We start from the raw sequence: 19,248 nt of genomic DNA, 5'->3' as shown, positions 1-19,248 counted from the left end.
GTTTTAAATAGCGCCGCTTTTCACCAAAGAGAAACGCTTCTCATGCTGGCCTGCGTGGCCTTGCTGTAGCCGCTCCTGGGATGTCCGGCCTGTTCAGCATGAACCATAACGGAGACAGATTTGCTGCGGATTAAAATGGTTACAGCCGTTAGTCTATACTGTAGTTTGTATACACCAGAATACATTTTGTAATATCGAAAGTCATTCCGTTTACAGAAGTACAGATTTTGTACCTTTTTGAAAACATTTTAAGATTGATTTAGACTCGGCTTCCCGCCCTGAACCCTGACGGTCTTTCTTCTCGAGGCTCATTTATAACGACCCAGTCATTTTAGATTATTGTATTATATTATGATCTCCTCATGCTTACAAACTTATGATGATATATTTTAATATTCAGTGAAACAACCCTGCGTTGCTCTTATGAATAATACGGTGTCCTGTGAAATAGCTTAAGACCTGAATTTTAAGCGCCGTTGCATGCGAGCGTCATCAAGTCATCTCCGTTATGACAAAACACCCGATGACGATCATCCCCAATCACACTTTCCTAATAAAAATAAATTCAGGTTATCTTGCAGGCCTTTGGGACAATGTGGCATCCGTTGGTTAATCTCTGGCTCTCGACATTTTTTTACAACACAGGCTTCATGTTAACTTGCACGGTAAAATAAAAAGCTTCAAAATCAGATAACTGGAGAAAGAAAGCTGGCCGAGTGTCTTCGCTTGTTTACAAAATGAACCACACCTTGCTATAGATAAAATATATATTAAATAAATAACACACCTATGACATAATTTATTTACTTACGTGGTTAATTGTTTTGGTGGTGATCACGGATCTTTTCTGATAAGGTGTCTATACCGTCATAAGGCCTCGCAATATTGTGCCGTAGACTGAAGAAACGCATGTTGTGGGACTTTCCTTCTATTTGGCCTTGTAGGCCTTTTTAATGATAATTCTACTATAAATATATATAATAAAGAATAAGGGCATTTGACAAAGGTGGAATTAATGCAAATTGATATTAAAGAGAGAATGAGGATTTGCGGATCTTAAGATGACCTTTTCTCAAAGCAGAAAGGTGTTCATTTTTGCAAATGGAGAAATAATCTAAAATTGTATAACTTTAAGGCTTTTGTCTTTTTTAATTTAAAAGATGAATAGTCTGAATATAATAACATGCATTATTTTATAATGCCATGGCTACAAGATGGACTTAGGAAAAAAGCTTGCGTGTGTGTGTGTAAATATTAACAGCGTCAACATAATTCATTATCATTAATTTGGGAAATTAGTAAATTCGTGTAGCCTTTTTATAAGTGTAGTAATTTTAATTTTAAGTATTTTGGACTGTTTGGCGCATTTAGAGAAAATGCTGAATCCGCACACAATACATCAAAATGTTGGAGGCAGTTTTGGATGTGCGGCCTGAAATCTCTTCTTACACCTGTTGTTAATCTTCACATTTTTGCTGTTTTGACTTTTTATACATATACACCTGCTTTTATATCTGTGGTACATATTTTAATTACAATTGTAGAATAATATGGCACGGTCATCGGTAGGATTTGTTTGCGCTTGTAGCCCACTTTTTACTTGTAAGCATATTTTCCAAAAAGCTGTAAAAATGACTAATGTGTAAAACTAATATTATAACAATGGAAAATAACATGGAAACAGATGCGTTAATAACAGGAATAATAAAACTTCACTTCACTTTAATTACCATCACACACACACACACACACACACACTCTCTCTCTCACACACACACACACAGAGTGTAAACTTGCGGGGCCTCGATGTCATTAGACACTGGATACACTAAATAGTCTATTCACTAATTATCTGGATATTTAGTCACCTCGATTGATGGAGTAAATAATGACTTTAAGGTAGTTTGGTAATTTAGTATTAATCCTCTCGATCGGCCTACTTTTTCATATAAAGTGCTTGACTGTCCGCCCTGGCTGTATTTTTTTTTTTTAAACAACACTTTCTCTTCATTTGGATTGACTTCACATTTTTCAGTCTATATTTACATATGTGTGCCATGACAATTAAAATATTAATGTAGAGTTCCTCTTATTTTCATCTCATGTTTGCCTGGCAACAGAAGGCTAAATATACAGTGTGTATATGAACATGCGTGCTAGGACGTACATCCTGAATTATGGTCAGTGCTGACATCACAGATTCACTTTGTGGTCTGATCTTAAGAGTTTTTTTTTTTTCAAAATGCATCTCCATTCAGAAGATAAAATAAATAAATAAAGGGATAAATGATCAATGCACAATTCACTGTTTGTCCGTTTGCTTTGACCTATTTTAATAAAGACCACTGTTGATCATAAGCCAGGGATCTGGCTGAGCTTTCCAGAATTTAAACCCATTTTAATAACTTCCATTTGCCCGCACAATTGCATTTTGATTTCAGGCTTAAAAGCCAGTTTTCTTCAAACTCGAATGCATAGCAGAAAATGGACCTGCACTGTATTTTTTTTAATTTATTTTTTTTAGTAGGCAGCAGATGTTTGACTTTGCAGACCGGACAAGTCATGCAACGAATGACTCACTTGAACCTCCGCAAATAAATCTTGTGTAGAAATAAAGTGACATCCATGTACCCCTAAGGTTTTATTAACACCGTCAGATGAAACACAGCTGTCAATTTGTTAGCTTTCATGAAAACATAATATCAAGACATTGGTGTTTTTTTTTTCTTTCTCTTGCACTGTGTCTGCAGCCTGCTGAATATTTCACACAGGCCCTGTTATGCAACGTTGGTAACCTTGAAGAGGTTGCAGCATCACTGCTGCGGACGCTCTCTGCGAGGAAGAGACCAGAGATCACACTGCATATTTCTTTTATTACTCACTTTCTTAAGTCACTGAGCTCAATTGTGTCCTTAAATAATTAGTAGTCTTCTTTGGCCTAATGCACTGAATGAAAACAAACATGGAAGTGGCTTAAATCTCTTTTTATTTAGCAAGATCGAAGTGGACAAGTATAAAACTGTCATGGTACATTAAAAGGAAAAAATAGAACATAATGTGGAAAATAATCTAAATTTGTATCTATCTGTGACGCAAATGCAGGCTTTTGATTGCATGGCTTCGTGGTGGATGGAGATTGGGCCCAAAAAAGGCAATGACGGAAGACGTGGTAAACAAGTGAACAAGTGTTCCCATATTTTCAGGTGCATCTATCCTTCACTATTTTTGCGCACCTCACGGGCCATTTGGGAAACAATGTGGTGTTGTGAGTGCATGGCAGAGATGCCACAGGCTAGTAATTAAAACAGCTTACAACTGCCAATAAAATTGACAGTGGAGTCAATAAAGTTCACGATGCATTCCTGACCTGCACCCATTAAACTTATGTACACGTCAGTCATTTCCCGCAGGTACACGCCGGTGTGTGTGAGGTGTGAGGAAACCGCAGCGAGAAATGGTTCAATGTGCGAGGGAACGTAGGCAGCGAGGTTATGTGGCTGCAACAGGAGCAGTGTTGGCACTAACAAACTCATTAATAAGGTGATCCATCTGCGCGCTGCCATCCGAGAGCCCCCAGCTCGGTACGAGACACCCTCGTGGGGGACCGAGATCTTGTCCACTTCTCTGAGCCTTAGTGAGTCCCACTTTTTGACATCGAAATTACGCACGAGAGGACCGGCGTCCATATCTTTCCGAGAGGGCAGTGGGGTCTCCTTCAGGACTTGTAGCTTTTGCCGAAACTCCTGCATCTGCTGCAGGAAGCACAGGGGGTCAGAGACGCTCCTAAATGACTCTGCGATGCTGAGCGCTCGTCTCTGCTCCTCCAGCGCTGCGCTCAGCTTGGTGATCTCCGGGTCGTATGCTTGCATCACCACCAGCTTTAGTGTTTCAAAATCGCAGAGGATCTCATTCTTTTTGCATTCGAGTGCACTGACGAGTTTGTCGAAATAGTCTGTTACTTTTTCTGCGTCCGCGTTCACCGACTGAAGCGCCTTTTTCTTACTGGCTTGTAGTGTCTCCAGGCAGGACAGGATATCTGCGCTCTGCCAGCTCTCCGCCCCCTGAAGCAGTTCTTCAAACGCATCTTTCTCCCGCTCATACGCCTCCTCCAAGGAGCAGAATTTATGCCCTTTGTGGTCACCGGTTGTTGCGCAAAACCCACAAATGAGTTTTAAGTCGGTGGCGCAAAATATATTAAGAGGCTGACCGCTGTGTTGTTGACAAACAGACATCTTAGGCAAAACCTTTATTTTGCTGTACTTCTCCACTATTCCGCGTAGAGAATAGTTGATCTGCAGGCTGTTTGCGCCGTTGTGAGGGCTCTCCTTGCGGCATGTGGGGCATTTGAAAGGTGTTCTGAAAGCTGGACCTCGGTTCCCCTCCAAGAGTCCTTCCAAGCATTTCTTGCAGAAGCTGTGCGAGCACAGCAAGACCCGCGGATCCTCGAAGAGACAGCAGCAGATCGGGCACGTAAGTTCCTCTTCTAGTTGCTCCATGGTGTCCTGTAAACACATCATCCAAGCGTCAAAACCGGAGCCTCATTTGAACAACGAAAGCCCAATAAATCAGCACTTGATAAAAATAGGCTACATAATACGCACCCACACTCATGAGGGATGCTGCCCCATAAGAGCGCAGGCAATAAATTACGCACGAAAATGTGGTAGCATCAGAAAGGATACAGGTTTTGATTTGGAGTCATGTTCCAGCTGTGTATGGAGTATTCCCATCCTGAAAGTGAAACTGACTTGCATCGCTGTGCCCGCGTAAAAACATAAATAGTAAAAGGTTGGCATGAGCTCTGCCAAACGCTCCGTTTGCCCATCTAACGTAAAGTATCATCCTGTTATTATATGTCTTTAACCAGGTGCAGGCGTTGTAAGAAACACGTCGCAAAATCAGGCTCAAGTAAAAAAAAAAAAAAAATCGCTGATAACTGTCAACGCGGACTACAGCAAACGATTTTTGTCCCAGATGTATTGCAAAATTAGCAGGAAGTTGGTTAGCTGGGTTGAGCCCTACATTACCGCCGACTAACCAATCCAGTGCGACAAATTATCGACAAACGGAGTTCGCGGTGGCGTTGCTCCTGTTGGCAAGGTACTGAAGGAGGGCTGTGACAGATTTTGCAAGCGCATAGTAACATGCAACTACTGGACCAAAAGAATCACTCACCAGCTGCTGAGACGCACAGTGCAACGCAATCATGGCGCTTGTTGCTGTGCAGACTTCGCCCTTTCCGGGTATAGAGTTAACTGTTTCAGCGGCGGGCTGAACACGAAAAAAAGCAGTGGTTCATCTATATTCGCGCGCAGGTGCACTGTACTGTGTAATATCATGCCGCTGACATGAACGTTACCGGCGGTTGGAGTTTTTTTGACAGATTAGTTTTGAGCATTGAGGTGTTTACGTTTTTGTCCCTGCTGAGTAATTTGCAGAGGATCCCTGCCAGTAGGATGGGGGAGGGGCTGTTGCTATGCAAAACATTACAGCGTGAAAAACTGTCAACTAGGTTTTAGTCCCAGCTTGGCATTAAAAGGTTTTTATACTGCCCCACTTCAGTCGCTTGTTTGGGTATTTGTCAATATGCATAATGTAAACAGTCAACATGATTAAAATGTGCAAGTGAATGCACCCAGCTTGCATCAACTGATATAAAAGTGAACTATTTAACACTTACCAGATGAATGCAAGATTATGGGCACCATGAGCGAATAGAAACCGAGAAACTATATCACACATCAGCAATATTGTATGTATATATAACTTGTATTGACAACGACAGGGTGCTTTTCAATTATGAATGGTAAATTCAGCATTTGTCCACTACTAAACATTTGATGTTGTTTTCCAAAACTCACTTTCTATTCACTTGTGGTTATGTAACATCGATATCCAATAGTTACTTAGTCACGTGTAGAAATTTTGACCTTGATTTTCTTCCCTTGTTTCCATGCCATCAGGAGCAACTGCCTATCTTAGCCACTGTGATTGGATACAGTGGGGTAGCAGGGGCTTATGTAGCTCCGAGCTCCGCCGCAGGGGGTCGCTGTTGCGTGTGGTGGTAGGGCGCCTGACGTTTTGACGCCTGGCACTCTTTGGTTTAATGATAGGAGTATGTTTCCGGATGTTTAGTGTTCAGAGCAAGAATGGCTGCGATGTTTACGTGTTGTCTAAGCTGCTGCGGAGATGGCGGACCCGGGCATATCCCCCTCAAAGAAATGCCTACTGTTCAGTTAGATACTCACCACATGGGTAAATAAGTTTGTCTTTGATTGTCACGTCTGATGTGTTGGCAGTTTACGTGTACACGCGCAGAGTTATTTGTGACATGGTTCGCTACTTCCGCCGTTACCATTAGCTAACCGTTAGCTAGCAGCTCGTAATGTTGTTGTAACCTAAACTATTTAATGTATTTTAGGTGGCATACAGTAGTATCAATTGTGTGTTGTAGCATTTCACTTTAGCATACTTCCTACACTGTTATAGCTTTGTCAAATACGTCGCGACCTGATATGTGACGGTCACAACAACAAACAAGACAAATCATGAAATCTGAGCCCTTCGCTTCTGCAACTAAACCCAAGACATGGGTAATAAATGTTAATATGTTGTCACATTTTTTCCTCTTGCTAAAATATAAAGCTCCCCTCTAACTATAAAAAAAATACCCTGCAATAACAATTTGTGTCTATGATTTTTCTCTCGGAAACAGTTCAGTTACTCAGTATTCTCACTCCTGGGCAAATCTGGACTCTATCTTTAGCTGTTATGTTAATATTTTTCGTTTCATAAGTTTAAATGCTGTACAAAAGATGTCTCCTATTTCACTGTAAAATCGATTCTCAGTGTATGTGCGCTGGAAGTTCAACTCAGATTTAAAGTGAGCACAGAGATTCATGTAAAAAAAAAAACTGTCTTCTAGTGGCAAACTATTGACGTACATCACTCTGAACAGTAAAGTGAACAATAAGTAAAACATTTTTCAGCTGAGGGGGCCTTTAATGTATGATTTACCTCAGTTGTGTTTAATTAAGCTTACTTTTTCAATAGGTATTTATAATCTTGGACAAGCCTGCATTCATAAGGGACATTCAACTGAGGCTTTCACCTTTAATAATAAAGTATTTATATCAGTATTTAAATCCAACTACTGATTTATAGGCTATTTGACCTGCCTTTTTACTTTGAGCAATATCTGCAACATCTGTCAAATGATACCAGTTGAGAATTTATGTTGGCCAACAACATTTGGTTTAGTGCAGAAACAATTAGTAGATTGCAGGTGATTGACAGAAAATGAATCACCAGCAATTAATAATAAATATGAACTTATGTCATTTATCAAGCAAACACACCAAACATTCTCTGGTTTCAGCTTGTCAGATGTGAGGATATGCTGCTTTTTTCTGATTTGTAGATGTTAAATGAATATCTTTGGATTGTTGTTTGGACAAAACCAGCACTTTGACATATTGGTCTCTAGGACCCTGATTGAAATTTTTCTCTTATTTACTGACACATTATAGACTAAACAATTTCTTGAATAAAAAAATAATCTGTCAAAAAATCAACAGTGAAAATAGTCTTTAGCTACATCTGCAAATGGTTTTATTAATTGTACGTGTTTGTACTGTAATGTGTTCTTCCTTTTGTTTTGCAGGCACAGATGTTGTTATCGTGAAGAGTGGGCGGAGGATATGTGGCACTGGAGGCTGCCTGGCCACTGCTCCTCTGCACCAGAACAAAAGTTATTTTGAGTTCAAGATCCAGTCCACTGGTAAGACCTCAGCTTTCAGCTGATGACCAGCCTCTTTCCCTCCCCTCGTGCCTTTTTTTCCGTGCCAGATTGCTATTTTCTGGTGCATTCTTAGTAGGCGAGGGTATTGATTCTGACACACAGTTTTTAGTAGCTTGGTAACCATCTTGTGACTGCATGCTCACTGGTGTAATTCTGTTCACTTACAAGTATAGCATTTGACAAGCACAAGAAATTTGCTCTCTCCATAAATGTCCTTAAGCAATGCACTTATTCAGTTACCTTCATGCAGCTCCACACTAGCCTCAGACTGGTTTTTCTATGGCCCTCTTTACACCTGGCATTAACATGCATCTTGGGTGATCTGATCACAAGTGGACAGCTCTAAGTACGTCACTTCACATCTGGCGTTAGAATGTGTCTCCACATGCATCTCTAGTGACTACTTATGATCGGATCTTAATTCCTTGCTCTGTATCCAAATAAACACATACATCATTTCTGTTTGCAAAGACAAAATGTGTTGTTGTTTTCTTACCGGCGGGAGGCAGCAATGCACTTCCCGTGCCCAGTCTATCAGAAATTGAAAGAAGAAGTTTGTAAAGACCTTGGCGTGCAGGCAAAATCAAAACTCTTCAGTCCAAATGGAAATCAGACAGCGTGTTTCGTGTGTACTCAGTCCATGATAATCCATTTTGCCTGTTGTTGTGGCTTCTTCTTATTGTTTTGCACTTTAATATGACGCTGTTGGTGTGTGAATAAGTGCATACTTCCGCTTACGCAGAGGACGTCAGTTGAGTTGGCGGTCCTTCAGTGTGGTCCAGGACACATTTGGTACACACTGCTAAAAGAATGCGGCCATGTGCGGCCCAGACTACCTCCAAATATGGTCTGAGTGATCGGATCTCAATGAGTCTTCGATGCGTTCACACCTGTACTTAGAGCTGTGCACTTGTGATTGGATCACCCAAGATGCATGTTAATGCCAGGTGTGAACAGGGCCTATGTAGCACTCAATTGTCAACGTGCTATGCATGTCATTCTCGCCTATATTTTTTCTATTGCAGCTGGCCTTTGTCATAAGTAAGAATGCATTTTAGTCTTTGTGCAGTAAAGTGTTTTAAAACAGCAGATACTCATTGTTGGCCTTTGTCTTTAGGTGTGTGGGGAATAGGTGTGGCCACGCAGAAGGTGAATCTTAACCAAGTGCCTATGGGCAGAGACACAAACAGCCTAGTCCTCAGGCATGATGGGTCTGTGTACCACAATAATGAAGAGAAGAATCGCCTACCTGCAAACAACCTTCCTCAGGAGGGTGACATTGTGGTAAGTGCAAAATATCTTTTACTTGATTATAAATTTAATCATTCAAAGATTAGGTCATCAAATTTAGAGTGTTGCTAGTTGTTTGTAAAGCTGAAAATAATGAATCCTGAATCTGCATCTTGTCAAATAAATGAGAACTGCTGCCTGTTTCACCAGCTGTGTGTAAGTTCAAACTTAGCCTAGTTATAATGTAAATTATAACTAAGTTGTCATTTATACAATACTAAAATAAACACGGTTGCACCACAGGGATAAGTAACAACTAAATAGTTACACATGCCCTTAAGGTAAAACAGCATTTTTCTGCCACACAGCATTGTTTCAGTAATTGCAACACAGTAATCCAGTAGAGACCTAATTTATTGATGTGATATTTCAGTATTGATCTAATTTACTACGATGCACTACTGTGCCAAGACTAGCCAAAAAGCTAATGCGCATGGTAGCCATGACGATGGAACCAACTCTTGTCTGGTCGTTGATTGGCCACTTGCCTGAGTTATGACTTTACATCCAAACTAGTCGGGTTATGCCCCAAGTAATTATGGTGCAACCAATTTTAGCAGCTGATTTAGTTACAAACAAACTAGTAGTTACTAAGCCTCTAGTGTCGACTTGACACCCTAACTTAGGAGAGAACTTACACATAGCCGCTGCAACCCTGTGCTGGTGAGCGTGAATAGATAGAAGCATTACAGCGGGGCAATATCACCTAAAATCAGTGTCATGATTAAATGTCACATTTACCACTGTAATGAATAATGAAACATTATATTATTACCTGTGTACAAGATTCTCAGTCCCCATAGAAAACATCTTATTGATTCTTTGTATTGAATAATAAACAGAAAATCATGGATTATGGCTGAATAATATTTAACTTTCAGCAGCTAAGAACTCTTTTAATCGTTTGCTTAAACAGGAAACTCATTTATTGTGACTATCAAAATAGATAATATTATATATAGAGCTGAGTAAGACTTTTATGGCTCTGTTATCTTATTATTCCATGAGCAGGATGTTTTACGTTTTGGAGTGTCGTTATTTTAACGCTTGTGTCACAGGCTGCTGTTTCTGACACAACCTGCTTCAGCCTCCAGAATATGGTCAAGAAGCACAGGGGAGACTCTATTACAGCTCCAGGTCTAATTTGTAGCTAACTTCAGTGCTAACCCACATCACTAGCTGCAGGTATACTCAGGAACTCTGTTTGGCTCTCGAGCTGTAGCATTTATTTTCGGCCAACTGTAGCTCATAATGTACAGTACATTCACTGTTATATTCACAGCTTACTGCTAACTTGACTCTGGTGCGGTGGTCAGCAAACCTGCTCATCTTAAACTCTAATCAAACATATTGATGTAACAGAAATTAGGTCAGCTAGAGAGTCATATATCGGTTTTGACATATTTTAATTGGCCAGCTCTAATAGGGACTAACATGGTTAATGAACTGGAATCATTTAGGCAAGTCAGCCAGTTTCTGGTCCAAAGATGAAGATAGTTTTGCAGAATAAAGTTGCTATGCTAATTTTTTATTCTGAACACATATTGAGCTAACTCATGGCGTTATCTCAGTCTTCCAGCAGGCATGTGACCTTAGATTGTGTGTATTTACATAACCTTAATCAACCTCTTCAGATTAATCATCTGCCTGCTGGAACAGGCGGGCTTACAGGTCCCGTGAGACAGTAGAATTTGATCATTTGACCTGATAGCCTGCTGCTCGTGCACCACATGCACACTAAACTACTATTCAGCATACGTTTGTAAATCATGACTGATTCATCATAAAACTGAAACTGGAATTTTTTACAGATCTTATCTTATTAGGTGTTATTATGAGTAGTGTTTGACACATATAACTTTATACAATAAAAACAAATCTTTTTTTTTTTCCCCCTGTTCCCTAACCTAAAAAAAATAAGCACATCAGAAAATGTTTTCTCATTTTCTGCCCAGTCATGCTCATTTCATGACACAATATGGTGCAGCTGAAGAAGAGACTGAAACAGCTTAAAGCTACAACTACTAGAGCTTAAACCTTGATGACTTTGGCAACTCCCTGGTGAAGTCCCTTAGTGGGAGTACTGCATTTATGTGAGCTGTACTAGAAAGACCCCACCACCACCATGAACATGTCATACTGCCAACTGAGTAACTCTGCAGGAATAAACCTGTTTACAGAAAATTATTTTTGTCATCAGGAACCAAATTCGGGTCAGTAAAACAGTGTCAACACACCCTAAATTGATGCATGCTCATGTGAGTTTAGTCATAGCTTGTCAGGCATTAATGCACAAAAAATATGAACACCTGTAAATGAATAAAATCCAATACTATGCTGCCGCTGTGAAGCTCATGAGCAACTATAATACACTATACTAACTATACTTTGTGATGCTTTTTGTGTATTTTTTTCATATATTGCATGTTGTTTAATAGTCTCTCTTTAAAACACCAATGACAAACTCAAAAAAAAAAAAAGAGCACCTGCGACTAACTGTCAATGAGCAAGTGACCGCACTAATAACCTGCAGGGTCATGGGGCGGTGTGCAAACCCCACATGCAAACTGACTTTGTTCAACAGTGTTGAATATTTTCAGTTTTTAGGTCTTCTCTGATGGTTTTTGGCTGATTTAAGCTAATCACAGACACGTCAGTACAATCTTAATTCTGGCAAAACAGTGTCATTCAGACCAGGGATGATACCGATTTTCAGCATTACAGCAGATGACTAATATAATTTACAACGTCCTTCATATATGAAAAAAAAGTGAGCTGCCAGGAAACTTGAAGTAATTTTTTATGTATCTTTTTGAGTAAGACAATTTCTGCTTGGTTGGAAACATTATCACTGCTGTGGTAATTAAAGCTTAAGCCATTGTGCTTCAGTAGGAGAAACTATAATTGCAGAGAAGTTTTGTTTTATTATTTATTTTATTTCTATATAATTTGCCTAAACCCCTTGTATTTCTATTCCTGCTCCTTTTTACTCAGCTGAAATGGGAGTCTCAAACTTAATCCTAAAACTCTTAACAGTCACAAATTTTGAATAGCCTGGCTGCACATATGATGATAATTAAAACAGATTTAAATATGTGATCATATATGTTTGCAATGTCATTTGTCTCTCTCAGGGCATCACATATGACCATGTGGAGCTGAATTTATATCTGAATGGAAAGAACATGCATTGTCCTGCCTCAGGGATCCGAGGCACTGTATACCCCGTTGTTTATGGTAAGTTTATTTGTTGGCTACCTATGCTGACTAGGTTTGTTAATCTTGGGATAATTTGGTATAATTATTTTTTGTTAACATTACTGATAGCCGAACTGCTTCCTTAGAGATGACATTACGGCAGTTACATTTTTATTCCACTAGAGGGCAGTATTTGTACATTTTCACATGGCAAACTTATATCGGGCTGTTGGTTGTACTTAACCATCAACAGATTCCATATGTTCAATTGTGCTGGTTGATGTTTAGCCAGTCAGTGAAATCAACTGACATTTTTTTTGTTTGAAAGAAAACATGTAGATTGTTTTGGACCTTTTCCTGTCCCTGGCCTACAGTCAAGTCAAGCTCATTTTATTTTATATAGTGCCAAATCACAATAGAAGTTATCTCAGGGCACCTTTCATATAGAGCATTTCCCCATGAGCAAGCACTTGGCTACAGTGGCAAGGATGATGGAAAAAATCCCCCACTGCAACACAATGAACTGTAACTAGGGACTAATTAGTTTGATCTTTCTTGTGCAAACAACCTCTATTTTAAAGCACTGCTAATAATACTAAGCTAGAAAATGAATCTCCGTACCATAGACCCATTTTTGGGTGGGACAGGGGATGTTTAGGGAGAGACAGCAGGTCAACAGTATATGCCACATAGAAGTGGTATACATCATCTAAAAGCTGGGAGCCTGAAGTTTTTTTGTTAAGTTGTATCGAACATTGTGTTTTGGTTAGGTGCCTATTCAAATTTGTTTAAGATGTATAAGAGATAATTGATAAAAAATGGTCAAAAATCCCTCCAAAATACCAAATTAAGACATTTACAATTCATGCTGTAATTTGGCATCAAAAACTTTTGACATTTGGAGATTTCTGTAAGAACCGCATTTTTCGGCAATTGGATGGTGAGAAACTTCTTTATTTTCAATGTACCTGAGAAAGCCATACATCCTCTGAATGCCCTCGGTTTCTAGTTTGTGGTTGTAAAGTTTCATGAGGCAGTGATTATCCTAGAGGTCACAACAGTCATTTTATACAGTGAGGTCACATTTCAAAAAATGGTCTCACTAAAATTAAATGGCCACTATGGGGACTAACATCATCACACATGAATACAGTTGGGCTCATTGAATCCACAAAAGTTTCAGCTTTCCAGTCATACCAAATTTATGCAATTCTAAGACTGTTTAGTGACCCCAGTATGTAGAAATATTCAAATATACTCTTTTTAGTATAGGTGAAAATAACCCATGTACCCCATTTTCATTCAGATATCTTGAGGTGAGAGGGACCCCTTTGAAAATGGCAATGCCAGTTTTTCCCTCGCCAAAATTTAGCGTAACTTTGGAGCGTTATTTAGCCCCCTTCCAGACAAGCTAGCATGACATGGTTGGTACCAATGGATTCCTTAGGTCAGTTTCATATGATACCAGTATCTATTAAAACTGAGCCCACTAAAGCCTCTGAAAGACATCAATGTCACCCACGGACGCCAGAGTCCTCGGGGTGTGGAAGGGCAAGGCAAAGGTTTTCAGATGTTAGGGTCATTACTTCACTATTTTTTAAGTGTCTACATAAACTGGACTCTCCTATGGAAATAGGCACCTGCTCCATCCTCAAATCCATAAGATCTATGTGTTAATCTGACTACGACTACCTCTGCATTATTGAATACTAGTGATGCCATAGAGTATAGACAGGGTATCCGCAGATCCTTATGAAGTCCTAAAAGGTCTTGAATTACATTTTTTAAATTTAAGGCCATAAAAAATCTTATTTTTAATTTCAAATTGTATTCAAATTTGACTAGAAATCATATTGACCCTTCAGGTTTTAACATTACACATTGAAATATAAAATCAGTCTTTCTTCAGTCTTGAACAAGTCTATTTTTTTCTCATTTTATAGCCTTCTGTTTGTTTGGCCCAGTTTTCCGCAGACTGCCAACTGCGATTGCAATTTTCCCTGAGGGTAACAGGATTCAGGGGTCTTCAGGGAATAAGTGAAGCTTTATTATCTGTGTTTGGTGTTGGATAGGATCTGGATGGTAGCACCTGTCCTCGTTTTTACCGCAGCGTAGCTGAAGTGGCCAATATGCTGCACATATCGACTAAAAGCAGGAGAGGAGTGCATGTTTTTAAACTGGTGACCGTTTCAGCAATAGTTTACTGCAAGTTTAATGAACTGTTAAAAGGAAGAAAGATTAGTACAAATATGTCCAGAACTACAGAGGTTAATAACTAGTGTTATTATAAGTGTTACTGAACAGACAAAAAAAGGGACGAGGAAAACTCAGAGAGAGAGAGCGCCCGTGTAGCTACATGTGTATATGAGAGACAGTGTCTGTCATGATGATCGGCCTAATGTTTTGCTATTATGTATTTTCTTACCTGACAACATTATGTTGGCTGTTTAATAGCAGATCTCTGTTTATGTGACATCCAATCAGCTTGTTCAGATGTAAATGTAATTATAAGCCTTTTATTTCCATGCTTTTGGTTAGTTAAGACAATCAATGATTCAACAGAAGTGCTGATATGGTTACATGAAACACTCACAAGTGTTTTAGTTTGGTAGATAAATAAATAAGTGACACAAGAATTTTAAACATTCATACTCCGGTGCCTCAGTCTAGGAAACATCCAACCAATTAGGAAAAGTGAAAGAAGTCATTTATGTTTCAGCTGATAGCAGCATGTACACTGTGGTTCAGATTGCAAACTGATGATTAGTTTGCAATCCGAACTACATTATCAAAATATGTAGCTCAGAAAATACCATGTCACTGATGATTTCCTCATCTTAAATGTTTAAAACCAGTCTATTGTCTTCAACAATTTTTAAGATTATGTCATATTTAACTCTGAAATGACAGCATTAAAAAGTCCTGCCTGCTCTGCTTACTCTTGGATTAGGACTTCTTTGTTGGCCTTGATCTTGAGTCTCACTCTCAACTTGAATTTGTCTGTGTTCAGTCTTACACTTAGGAGGTATTAGACAACCCTGTCATTATTTATGTGCATTAGGTCTGGGCAATAATATAGTATCACATATTGCTTTGTGTCCAAATTACGAAGTTCAAGCAAATAAGTACATAAAGTATATAAAAGCTAACAACATGAGTTATGTCAGGTTTTGTTTCAGAAGTGTGACAGATTATTGTTTGATGCGATGCACAACTGTGGGACACAGTTCATTGCATGCAACATTGTGATAATTTTATGTGATTTGGCATCTGTTAGTTATACAGTGATACACATTAATATTGAAAAAATATTCATATTAATATAATGAGTAATTTAAAACATGTCGCCCAGCCCTAACGTGTGTTTGTGCATTCTGGAAAGGGTATTAAATCGTCTTTGTTTAGGTCTAAAAAGGTCTTAAAAAGCATTAGATTTGATTTCAAAAAGTGTGCAGACCACCTGATAGATTTTTCAGTTTTTCCATCATTGCATGTTGAGTTAGGTCTATAATTAGACTGAATAAATGTCACAATATTTAATTAAGCTGGTAATGGAACATCCTGAAATAGTGAGCTGCCCACCCCCACAATAAAAAGCTTTCACCAAATTAATTCTATGAGCTGCAGTGGCACAGTAGCATAGTTTTGTTATTCCTCTTTTGAAACAAATGATTTCCTTCTTATATTGTTCAGTGTTGATGAAGTATAGTCTGATATAATTTACAACAGTGTCAGGTTTGTCTTATCTTCAACTCATGAAGCAGTTTTCCAATGAATACTCCCAAATTTCCGCTGGAGAACTATTGAACCTAAGAGATCCATGAACATCAGCTCTGCTGTCACCATACCTCGAACTGGTAACTGATATAACTGGTGATAACTTGAGGGGCCACAGTACTGAAAGTTGGTGTGCTAGTTGGCTTGGGCATGTGTGGGGTTTTGAGGTGGTGCTGGTCCTCTAGCTGAGAAACCAAAGATTTCAGTATTGCCAACTAAGACAAATTTAATACTGACCATCTGTTCAAATAATTGATTTGACAAGACATTTGACCTGACTAATTTCTGAAGAATAATGAATAATGAAGTTTTAACATTTGCTTTTTGTTATATCACTTCTCCTGAGTAAGACAAAACACAATAAAATCAGATTATGAATTAAAAGTAGGAAAAAAAAGTGAATGGTTGGGTGAAGTCCAGCTTTAATTAAATCATTAGCTCTGCCTGACCCACCGGTGGGTCCATCACCACAGACATGATGTGGCATGAAGTATCATCCATTTGATATAATGGTGCAGCCACAATAACATGTTTTGGTTTGAATCTTTGACTCAATAATCCCTTTTCACAACACACATTTTGACTTATCATAGTGGGAAAAGCACAGGTTAATCAAGTTAGCCAGCATGCACAATCTTAGGACTCTGAAACTGAAGCAGAGAAATGCTTTTCAGGCTTCATTAATTTTATTATTTTCCTATGGCCTATGTAACTAAATAATTAACATTAATCAAGTACTGAAACAAACAGATGCACAGTACAGGTGATATTGTCAAACAGAGTGAAATCTTTTTTAACTTAAATCTCCTAAAAATCTATTTTCTCATTCAGCTTCTTAGTGTGAATAAAGTTAGAACAGTTGTGGTTATTTCGCATGAAAGATTTCTGTTTGTGTTTTTGTCTGTCTCCTCTCACTGGTTTTAAGTGGGCAGGGCTCAGTTGGAAAAAGGTGATGTCACATACTTGTGTGCACCAATCAGGATGTAGGAATATTTGAATCAAAATATGATAACAGATGTCAGGTTGTTTGCATATGTTGGCAGGCCACTGTCAATCAAATCTGATCAAACCACACCCACACAGACATGATGAAGCAGATTAGCCGACATTTTTAGTTTATCCCTTAATTAAAAATACCTTTTTCTGAACTTGAACTTATATTGTTGCTTATTTTAGTCAGTGATGTTTAACATAATAGAGAAATGCCTAGAGTTTGAAACCAAGTTTTCAGGGGCATTTAAGGTAAATATAAGAATGTAAGAAAAATCTGTATTTAAGAGGTTAACATGTATAACATTATTAATTGTGTCTCTCCTTTTTGTTCTTCCAGTGGATGACAGTGCCATCTTAGACTGCCAGTTTAGTGACTTCTACCACACACCTCCACAAGGATTTGAGAAGATCCTCTTTGAACAACAAATCTTCTAAAGGAGCACTTCAGCCTCAGCCCCTCTTTACGTTGTCATCCTCCCCTATCTATCATAGCAATCTTTGTGACACTACAGTTTGACCTTGATTGGATGTCATTATGTGCGGCTTGAACGCCTCTTCTTTTGTTTTTCCTGATTGCTCTGTCTCTTAACTGCTGCTCTGGATTGACGTCGGAGTATCCTTGAAGGAATGTGGATTTCTAATCATTGGTCGGCTATGATGGGCCAGTACTGTCTGTACTGACGGAAAATTGTCAAATCATTACTTTGTGTCTCTGGTAATTACCTTGTATTAAAGGACCAGTGCGTAGGATTTAGTGGCATTTAGTGGTGAGATTGCAGATATCAACCAACCAAATCCGCCTCCCCTCCCAAGCGTGTAAAAGAACCTGTGGTGGCCACGAAAGGTCCTCTCTAGAGTCAGTGTTTGGTTTGTCCGTTCTGGGCTACTGTACAAACATGGCAGTGCAACATGGCGGCCTCCATGGAAGAGGACCCGCTCCCTATGTAGATATAAAGGGCTCATTCTAAGGTAACGAAAACACACCAACTCTTATTTTCAGGTGATTATACACAAATTAAAACATACTTATGAATATTATATTTTGTTGCTGTCAAGTCCGTTCCGCTAGATGCCACTAAATTCTACACGCTGCACCTTTAACTGAAACACTTAAAGTTGCTGCTTACAGTCTCTATCTGCATATAGATGCCAGACAGTGGATGTAATGGTAAAATGTTCCAATTTTTCAGGATCAGAAGCCATGTTTATTGACATTTCTTCATACTTCTGTTTTTGAATATGTAAAACGGCATACTGACACTCAGCACGCGCCCCATATATTTATTTGTATTTATTTGAAGATCAAAATGTCTCTTTGGTATGATACAATATGTCAGTTTTTTTTGGCCAGCAATACTCTGTGGACCAATGAAGGGTCAGCTGTCAATACTGAATATCCAATTCACTTTTATGCTGCCTTCTTTAATTAGAAATACAATTAAAAGTGGGGATATTGCAACACTTTTTCACTCATGTTCTTGTCACTGTTTATATTTTGAGTTCATCCAGAAATGGGTTAAAAAATGGTCTCACCAGTAAACTAGTGCACATTCCAGGGGACAGCAAGTGTCAGGGGTTGACCTTTCACTGAGGTATACTGACAGTGACACTGCTGGAAAATGTTTTACAAAGTGAAATATTTCTTAAATGACTGACACTAATATATATTAAGATCGATTTCTATAACACTTATATGAACAGCCCCTTAGTTTCCCAACACTTATATCATCTTGAAAACTTTTATGGTGGATTTATTCCAAATATCATAAAATTCCCAGAGCTGGTGCTGGCTGTCTCTGATTAGAGATATATGGGTAATGATGTCAATCTGTTGTGTTGTATTGGCATTGCATATCTGCTGCTGAACTGTGACAGTTAAATATTTCAAATGCTTGTCTTTGTTTGCACTAATGATGTTATTGTACAGGCAAATCCCAAATACTGTTGATTCATTAAAATTTTATGTCTGGAGGCATCTTGTTTTTTCTCCAGAGTCCTGTTTTGTCTTTAGGTTGTTGTGAAGTTGCTTATTAGAATCATCTTTATTGGCCAAGCATGTTTACGCACACAAAGGATATGACTCTGGTCTGGTGGCTCTCAGTGTACTCTCACCCAATAACAACACAACAATCTTCAGAAATATACACAAGGAATGTCTACAACTAGTGCAAAGAAGTGAAGAGTAATGA

General features: G+C 38.8%; 2 protein-coding genes across 5 annotated transcripts; one reads left to right on the top strand and one right to left on the bottom strand.

Moving 5' to 3' along the window:
• Nucleotides 1-2,969: 2,969 nt before the first annotated feature.
• Nucleotides 2,970-5,948, bottom strand: trim13 (tripartite motif containing 13). Of its 4 annotated transcripts, none has more exons than XM_042425413.1 (2): nucleotides 5,862-5,948; nucleotides 2,970-4,502 (listed from the first exon to the last, which is right to left on the bottom strand). In XM_042425413.1, the coding sequence occupies exon 2, from the start codon at nucleotides 4,494-4,496 to the stop codon at nucleotides 3,300-3,302; it is 1,197 nt and encodes a 398-aa protein (XP_042281347.1). In that variant the 5' UTR covers nucleotides 4,497-4,502; nucleotides 5,862-5,948; the 3' UTR covers nucleotides 2,970-3,299. The 4 variants fall into 4 exon arrangements, with proteins under 4 accessions (XP_042281347.1, XP_042281348.1, XP_042281345.1 ...); XM_042425414.1 differs by lacking the exon at nucleotides 5,862-5,948 and adding an exon at nucleotides 5,681-5,816; XM_042425411.1 differs by lacking the exon at nucleotides 5,862-5,948 and adding an exon at nucleotides 5,176-5,479.
• A 98-nt stretch (nucleotides 5,949-6,046) lies between these two features.
• Nucleotides 6,047-17,749, top strand: spryd7b (SPRY domain containing 7b). Its single transcript, XM_042425416.1, has 5 exons — nucleotides 6,047-6,255; nucleotides 7,664-7,780; nucleotides 8,919-9,085; nucleotides 12,226-12,328; nucleotides 17,397-17,749. The coding sequence occupies exons 1-5, from the start codon at nucleotides 6,150-6,152 to the stop codon at nucleotides 17,492-17,494; spliced, it is 591 nt and encodes a 196-aa protein (XP_042281350.1). The 5' UTR covers nucleotides 6,047-6,149; the 3' UTR covers nucleotides 17,495-17,749.
• Nucleotides 17,750-19,248: the final 1,499 nt, after the last annotated feature.

Source organism: Thunnus maccoyii, chromosome 11 (assembly GCF_910596095.1).
Source record: "Thunnus maccoyii chromosome 11, fThuMac1.1, whole genome shotgun sequence".
NCBI classification, from domain to species: Eukaryota; Metazoa; Chordata; class Actinopteri; order Scombriformes; family Scombridae; genus Thunnus; species Thunnus maccoyii.
Note: the sequence above shows the minus strand (reverse complement) of the source record. Positions and strands in the feature narration are given on the sequence as shown.